Below are 9090 nucleotides of genomic sequence, written 5' to 3'. Positions count from 1 at the left end.
AATGCTTTATAGGAGTACTGAAGCAGTGGAAACAAGCCCTTTTATAACCGTAGTATTCATGTGCTGCTTTATAGTCACCCCAACGGCAAACAGAAACTATACGTACATATGGACGGGTTTCCACTTTAACTGAATAGAAAAGGGGAAACAGAAATATTGAAAATATACTGAAACCAGCCACAGCTTATTACCCGGTGAGTACAACACTGAGTATAAATCGTAAGATAAACGAAAATAGGCCTTTAATGCTCAAATATAATTCAATTGCCAAAATTTAATACAAACTGTATTGCAAATTTGATTTGGACAATGAGAAAGACACATTTAAATAGCTTTGTAGGCGAGACCAACACCCTTCTTTTCCTCGGATCCGTGGTAAATACAGTACATTCAGAATTCTCGACATTGATTTATTGAGCAAACGTTTATTTAGTATTGAGCAATTAGGAATAAACTGACATTTCGTGGACATTGAAAATTTATCAGACGTTGTAGAAGAGTAGTGGGGAGAGTGAGTTTAAAGAAGAACGCGCAATGTCTTCGAAAAAAACTTATTAGATCAAAGTTAGAGTAAATCCCGGGCTAAGTATAGATCCTTGTGGAACACAAGATTTCATTCGTTCAGATCAGCTGAGTCTGTTGCTTCATGGAGTATCTTGGGAACATTTTTTCGTTCACATTTTAATCGGTATATTAATATACAGACATATATTATCGTTGTCGTTGATCATTAATCATTGACATATAATAAAGGCAATGTATGGCTTAGTACTGATCCTGGTAGAGCAGAAGTGTTTAGGTCCTGTGAGTCTATACCTATGCATAAAACAATTTGGTATCGGTTAGGCATATAACTCCTCAACCAGCTGTACACGATTTGTTCTGGAATTCGTAACATAATGATCTAATTTGGATACCAAAATCACGATTTTTTTTTTACAATACTGAAGGCTATTCAGAGATGAAAGAATTTGACGAGAGTGTAATTTTCTTTCTCATGAGCTCACTTTAATGTTTCATGAAGAGATCGGAGAACATGAATGGTCGTGGAATGGTTAAAACGATATCCACACTGTCAAAGGGAAAATAATACTTTTTTTATAAGTTATGGAAGGGGAACAATTCTTCGCTACATATTTCATTCCAAAATTTTTTATCCGAATGACGAATATCAGAGTTGCACGATTCCAGATGAGAACGAAAAGATTCCTAGACAAAAAGGTTTGTGCAAGTTTTATTTACGAAGATGGATATACTTCATGCAGTATTTAGCGGGAAAAGATTTTAGCTCACCTGTACCGCAATACCCACGCATCTCTTCACACACCCATACCCACACAACCTACCAGAACTGAAATAGCACGGAAGTGGTGTTGTGTCGAGTTAATGCCACAATGAAAAAAAGAAATATAATAAAGATTCTAATTACAGGGCATTATGAAATTTGTGTTCGGTCACTCAAAAAGGATTCTCTCTTAGTACTAATCTCTTTCTAAAACCTACCACACAAACATAATACACGGAATGCAAATAGGAGAACAATGGGTAATACTTCAACTGAGTGTAATGCTAACAAAATGTAAATTCATTCCAACTAATACTAAGGGGTATAATGAATGGGTACTAGTATAACGCCAAGCTAACAATCATAATACATGCTATAAACTCAGGCCAACAAGTATTTATACAACTAAATCATACTACTAATACTTTTGCTATAAGAGTATGCTAATATGTATAAAACTATGTCAAAATACTTGTTAGTGTAAAATACGTTTTGAGAGATCGAGCAAGAGCAGGCTAATACTGTCAAGAAAGTGACAAGTTAAACGTGTTTCCCAGAGAAGAAAAACAAATGGTTTGGAAATTCCTTACATGAGTGTCAAAATTCCCTTCATGAGTGTCAAAATTCCCTACATGAGTGTCAAAATTCCCTACATGAGTGTCATTGCATGACTGACTGCAGTGCAAGGACTTTAGCCGGAGTTTACAAGTGAGGATTTACAAGTCTGAATTTCTCATAAAATATCTGTCCTTATTTAGACACTACTACTAGTGTGGCACAATCTGTGCTAATATCTGCACAGGGCAAAATCTGTGGCAAGATCAGAACATTGTACAATCTATGGTAAGATCAGTACAGGGTAGACACTGGGCAAGATCTGTATAGCGCACATTCTGCGATAAGATCTGTATTTCAGGTTAAGCCTACAATGTGTGGTAATATCTGTACACGGGATCAACTGTGGTAAGATCAGTACAGGGTACACACTGGGCAAGATCTGTATAGCGCACATTCTGCGATAAGATCTGTATTTCAGGTTAATCCTACAATGTGTGGTAATATCTGTACACGGGATCAACTGTGGTAAGATCAGTACAGGGAATATACAACCTGTAATAAGATCTGGACTAGGACGGCAACGGCTTTCAATAGAAAAATAGAGCCGTTACGTTCAAAACGGCTGAGTAGGTCAAGTGTGTATAGTTACCCGCCATGGGATTTAATTTAGTAAGTTAAAAACAGCCGGGCTAAAATAGACCCCAGAACACAACCGCCTACGTCACGTCTTTTCCATTCATATTTACACATTCCTGGGATTCACCTTTCTGAAATTCATCTGTTTCAAGGAGAAGAAAATGTAAATATCAAACAAATACCATTGAAAAAGAGTATGAATTTCCTCGCAGGTGCATGCAATGAAAAAATTCTAACATGTACCTCAAGTTGATAAATCATAAATAAAGTCAGCACCAAAATACGCTGTGGGCGACTCCATTTTGCCTAAGTCCTGTAGCCTTCTGTGCTAGTAGGAGAATTGCCGTCGGAAACCGCCGAAGTACAGTTCGTACATTTCCGGTAGAACTCTTCTTCCCATAAGGTAGCGAACAGTACAGTTCGTTTTCCGCTTGACGATCGGGAAACCGAAATGTTGGGCGCAGGTTCCGAGTTTACACGAACAAGCCACCAGTTTTAACGACTCTCATTGGCGTAGAGGCAATACACCCCCAGCATAAATTATTGGGTATTAAAGATGGAGGACGCGATGGACTCAGCGATTTATGCCAGCATTGCCGTTTTCAGACTTTACGTGTATGGCGAGGAAAAATCGCAAAATTATGCAGCATGCACCACCACATCGAACAAATATGCTCCTTTCAGCATATAGTGTCATGTTTTTAAGTTTTCTTTTTAAGTTTTTAAGTCTCCTTTAAGAGTCTCTAAATCCGACAACACCACACTTTCACCCTTCAGTGTGGAGCCCTCAGACAAAAGTGGTCTACCATCTTGGATTTCTGATGCTAAGTCTATTTGAGGCAATTCCGTTCTCATGGGACAGTCGATGTTGGTTACGGCAAGAATATGTTCACTGTACACTGAATTGGGTTCGGAGCAGGGAGTTTCTTTACCCATCACCTGGATTTGATCTGATGCGAAGCCCAGGTCAATGTCCTCACCAGATTGAGATCCAGATGTGATAGTCTGGTGCAATCCTCGTGAATGCACCATGTTCGGACAACATTTCAACAAGGTGTTGTCACTTGATGCTCTTTGTGTTCCGCTTAACATCTCTCTGTCTTCTGGAAACTGTCTTGTTTCATATAAAGACTTACAACCTGTCATATCTACATCAAACACTGGGCCAGTATGATTTTCCTGTGAAATCTCCTTTAATAAATCTTCAGCACTATTTGCTATCATAGAAGTTTTATCACCCATGCGTTCGTCGTGTTCCTCCGGTGATCTCCGTGGACACTCGTGGTCAGTAGCTGTAACTCTCAGACAATATTGACCGTCATATTTATGGTCCGCAGAAGAGGAAGTTCTTGGATCACTCTCTCCTTTGGATTTACGCGAGAGTTCATAGAGTTTTCTGTGGTAAGTCTTACATTCTGTCTCGTCGCTTCCACGTTCGTTGCTATCCCTGCCAGTACCATTTTTACACTCCATCGTTAAAATATCAGTCGTGCCGATGCATTTTGGCGCTGCTTTGACAACATTCTGTGTATGAGACAAATTGTTGCGGTTCATTTCCCTACAACAGATTACAGAAACAAATCACAGTATATTTCACGAGAATAGAAATCAATCTAATCTTCAAGCGCGACATTCGTATACCACTTGTCAACCATAAAAGGGCATTCGACAATCTTAAAAACCAAAAGCTAATGTCGAATCAAGCTCTGATTGCATATCTCCATGACAGCATCACGCTTATGTACTAAAGGTACTTGTTTGAATATTTTCTGAACGTAGTTCTTTTGTCCAGCAATGACATGTAATCACCCTGTCATTTACCACTCTTTCCATTCAGCTACTCTGATCCACACTGACTTAAATTTATTTATTTATTTGATTGTTTTACACCGTAAGAATATTTCACTTATACGGCGGCGGTCAGCATTATGGTGGGAGGAAACCTAGTAGAGCCCGGGGCAAACCCACGACCATCCGCAGTTTGCTGTCAGACCCCCACTTAAAGAACAGACCACCTTTAACTATGTTACCCATCATCTGACATGATTAACATTCTCTGATTGCTATGTTTCTATGATTTTTGAATTATATTAACTGTGAAAAATATAAAAAAGAGATTGCGATGAAGTTTGTGTGGAGTATCTTTCCAAAGAATATTATGAAGTACTGAAGATCTGTTTAAAAACAAGAGTGTTTCGGATTTATAAACATAGTGGATTTCGACTGATGACAAAGTATGAAACCGTGTAGAGAAGCGTTAGAAAATGGCACACCCACTTACAGTTTGGAAATTCTCTTCGCGAGGCTGACAGTTCTGGAGTCTTCGCGGTCTGTACTCATCTGTTTTACGGCCATTTTGTCACACTGGGCTGCAAAGTATACGAATTTGTTAAAATGATAGATAGACTGATTGATTGATTGGCTGGTTAAGTGAGTTAGAGATAAAGTGAGCGAGTGGTAGATAGAGGTTGAGGCGAAGACACAAAACCTGTGAATATTTATCAGATTGTGTTTTTCGTCGCACTCAAAAATATCTCTCTCATGCGACATCCGTCAGAAGCGGGAGGATGCCGCACAGACCCTCGGATAAACCCACGATCATCCGCAGGAAACCTTGAATAAAAGTAATAAAGTAAAAAAGAAGAACATTGTGACCAATGGCATTTTATCCCTGTTACTTTATAATAGTTATATAATTTATTTGATTGGCGTTTTACGCCATACTCAAGAATATTTCACTTATACGACGGCGGCCAGCATTATGGTGGGAGGAAACCGGACGTAGCCCGGAGGAAACCCAATACCATCCGCAGGTTCCTGAGAGTCCTTCCCACGTACGGCCTGACAGGAAGCCAGCATGAGCTGGACTTGAACTCAAAGCGACTGCATCGGCGAGAAGCTCCTGGGTTATTACGCAGCGCTAGCGCGCTAACTAACTGAGCCTAATAATAGTTAAATGAGAAGATTTCTGTTCTCATAGTATATTTTCTATAGCACCATGGAAAGAACTATTAAAGCAGTAAATAATCATTAAATTTTCAAAAGAGATGCACAAAACGAAGTTAGTTCTAAATTAAATTAAATTAAATTAAACTAAATTAATGTATTCCGACGTCTGTATATCACCCGTCAAGACGAGAGAGGGTTCCAGGTCGATTGTAGCAAGTTAGTTTCAAAAGAAAGTTTTCGAGATTCTAAGCAGCCAATCTGAACGCAAAGTTTCAAACTAACGTATTTACAGTTGTCGCTGCTTCATGCAAATTTCGAGATATTAAAAAAAAAAAACGCCATAGAGAGCCAACCAGAGCAGACATGGTGGTATTGTTGTTGGCAAATGGTCACACGTAATCGGTGAAATCCGGACTCTTTTTTTTTTTAATTTATCTCGTTTAGGGTTTTATTTTAAGTTCCAAGTAAATGCCTCCATAGAAGCAAATTACACGCCCTCTGGCACCATAGATTATTCAGAATTAAGCTAAGAATATTCAATGATGCTAATTTCAATATATTTGACGTCGCTGACCTGGAATTACTCAAAATCTTTTACATGCAAACATATTTAAAAAAGAAGAAGAAAAGGCACCAGACCTCGGGAATGCTTAGTCCTCCACGAGAATCCAGGTTTGTGCAGAAATGCAATTTTAAAGACACCTATAACCGCACTTTACTACAATTCACTCTATTTTCATTAGTATACAGAAAATCGTTTAAACGGTAGCCATAAAGCCCAAGCCTCGTTTCAGTTGGATATAGATGCGTCGAAACAGACATTCGTATACCAGCCGTCACAAAAATGGACGTTCCGGGTTATTATTCGCAAGGCCAATTCCCCAAACGACGTGTAACACAAACCACCAAAGAAAGTACGTGTGTATAAAGTGTGAAATTAGGGAGGAATCATGCAAGGAGAAGCATTCAACAATTTTTTTTGAAGCTCATAAAGAGTTTCTGGGTTAAATTCAAGACAGATGCATCTCAGTGGAGCATACCGGTATATCGATACGCAAAACGATGGCTCTGGTGCAATCCCTGAAGTTTGAATCTAATCCCACGAACCTGTCTGTTCTTCTAGTCGATGGAAGGAATCGTTATTTCGACCATTCGTCTTAATTGTATTCAAGACCACGGCAGTTTACTAGGCCTATATAATATAATTAAAGTCGTACAGAACAGAAATTAAAACCAGCGCAGCGACGACAGTTTGATAGCTTGCAAATGGTCACACGTAACCGTTGAAATACGTCATCTTGTCAGTTTGCCTCAGTCAGGGTTTTATTCAAACTGTTCATGTAAATGCATAAATTTGTAGCCATTTCTATGCCTCCAGCACCATGGTTTAAGCAGAATTAGGTAAAAATAATACAGGGAAATTAATTGCAATTTATTAGACGTTACTGGTCTAGAATTACTAAAAATGCTGTATTTAACACAAAATCATACTAAAACAATGCAAAGGGACCAGGTCTCGGGGATGATCAAAACACCGGTAGAATCCTAGTTTAAGCAGGAATACAGTATAATTTAAAACGCACGGCACAAAAGCCATTCTACTGGCCAAAATGTGATGGTTGGCAAACGATAACCAATCAGGCCACCGTGTCAAGTTAACCCGGTTTCGGCCCATACAGTGCCGAATGAATCATAAGCAAGCAGAAAACGGTATCTCGCTCATCAAGTGGTTCAATATTTTGTAAGTGCCCCAAATGCCTTTCTCATCAACGCAGTCGCTGTGAGATCGTCCAGCTCATGCTGGCTTCCTCTCCGGCCGTACGTGGGAAGGTCTTCCAGCAACCTGTGGATGGTCGTGGGTTTCCTCCGGACTCGGCTTAGTTTCCTCTCACCATAATGCTAGACGCCGTCGTACAAGTGAACTATTCACGAGTATTAATAAATAGATATGTACCTTTTTCTTGGTCCATGACTGAAATATCTGGTGCCAGGTCAATCTGTTCCTGATGGTTGTTGTTTCCTGCTACTTGCTCACTTGCCCTCATATTTATCTGTGTTTGAATGTCGTACAATTTATCTCTGAACCTTACACTCCTCTCAGAGTCGAGAGTTTCTTCGGCGGCAATAAGACTCTCCAAGAACTGGCTCATGTCTGCAGCTGTCCTTGACCAGTCATCGTCATCTGATATTTCAAGCAAACGGCCAAATGCCTGCAGAACAAGGGCATTCAGCTCTTCCTGTTGTTGTAACCTATGTCTGCTGTTGATCACTTGTTGGTATCGGTCACGTGCTTCTTGAACCCGCCCAAGGCCTGTCAAGCAAAATGCGATCTCATTACCGATGTCTGCTAGGGCGTGATGCGTCTTAACGCACGCCTCTTGGACACGATAAGCATTCTCAAAATACTCGATGGCTTCCGAATACTTCCTCCTGCAAAAAAAAATGGAAGCACAAATAAAATCATGTTTAGTTTTGTTCAATTATCATCTGAAACCCAAGGCAACTTAAGGTGTTAGGAAGGACTTATGTCGATGTTGTATGAAAATGAATAGTTGAACGTCTCTGGGTTACGTTTTATAAAGCTGTCGCAACACTAGGTCAAGAACATTTAATATGGTGACTTATCTCTTCATCATATGTCGACATAGAAGCTATGCCTGGCGAAGTTTTAGGCAACTTCGTAAAACACGCCCCTGTTCTGCATGTATAAATTACTTGCTATTTAACGCCATGCTCAAGAAGTTTTCAATTATCTGGTGGAGGTCAGGGGATGAAATCGGAGTATCAGGAGTAAACCAGTGACCTCCATGCAAGTTATTAATGAACTCCCCATGAGTGAGGTATAGAGCTGCACGGCATATATTGGTGAAAAGCAAGCTGTCCTCAACGAACACTGCATGAAAGCCCCCATGAGCAGCAGTGGCGGCTTATTTTCACCAAAGACAACATCCTGTGTAAAGTTGCTGACGAACTGTTCTTCAGCTTACAAGTGGAAGGCCTGGAGTTTATCCGCGTACTACTCAATGGAAAACGTCCATCTACCTACCTTTAAGTTAAGGAAGGTAGACTTCACAGTTCCATTCTATGTTTATTGTCATACTAACAACGAAGCAAGCACTTGCCAAACTATTCAGTGGTCTGTGATGAAAACGTTATCGTTCAATTAGTTCTTGTGTCAATCATCCGTCGACATTTCGATTGCTACCAGAGATAAATCTTCAGTAAGACATGCGTCTTGCAAGAGATCTTTGATTGTCTGCACACACACACACACACTTTCAGCGTTGGAGTATGCTGGAGCTTTTCATCGCCGCCGTCTTAGCGGTCATCAGACAACTGATGATGCTTGAATTGCAAATTTCAGTAAAAGAAAAAGGTAAAATCATGCAGCTGGACAGATGACCTACCACTTTTTTAGTACTCTTCCCTTGCTGCAGAGGGCTGTGGCCGTGTCCAAGTGTTCCCAGGCGATCTTCTCACGAATCTCCAAAGCTTCGTCGACTAACCTAATGGCAATACCTGCAAGCAGTACAAACAACACTTACGATCATTGTGTCCTGGTTTGTGACACTTTTAATATTATTTGTACTACAAGTTCATAAATTCGGTTCTTGAAACAACAAAGCTAGCGAAAACTACCACGCAACTGAGAAAATTAAATC

General features: G+C 39.9%; 1 protein-coding gene across 2 annotated transcripts in view; it reads right to left on the bottom strand.

Annotated features, from left to right (window-relative positions):
- Window positions 1–1402: 1402 nt before the first annotated feature.
- Window positions 1403–9090, bottom strand: part of LOC135480479 (uncharacterized) — a 37802-nt gene continuing 30114 nt past the window's right edge. For both annotated transcript variants that reach the window (XM_064760320.1, XM_064760319.1), the window contains exons 9-12: window positions 8836–8947; window positions 7383–7858; window positions 4761–4848; window positions 1403–4037 (exon numbers count right to left, since the gene is read on the bottom strand). In XM_064760320.1, the coding sequence (XP_064616390.1) occupies window positions 3194–4037; window positions 4761–4848; window positions 7383–7858; window positions 8836–8947 (1520 nt within the window). In that variant the 3' untranslated portion in view covers window positions 1403–3193. The remainder of the gene's footprint in view (window positions 4038–4760; window positions 4849–7382; window positions 7859–8835; window positions 8948–9090) is intronic.

This window comes from Liolophura sinensis, chromosome 13 (genome assembly GCF_032854445.1).
Source record: "Liolophura sinensis isolate JHLJ2023 chromosome 13, CUHK_Ljap_v2, whole genome shotgun sequence".
Lineage (NCBI taxonomy): Eukaryota > Metazoa > Mollusca > Polyplacophora > Chitonida > Chitonidae > Liolophura > Liolophura sinensis.
Note: the sequence above shows the minus strand (reverse complement) of the source record. Positions and strands in the feature narration are given on the sequence as shown.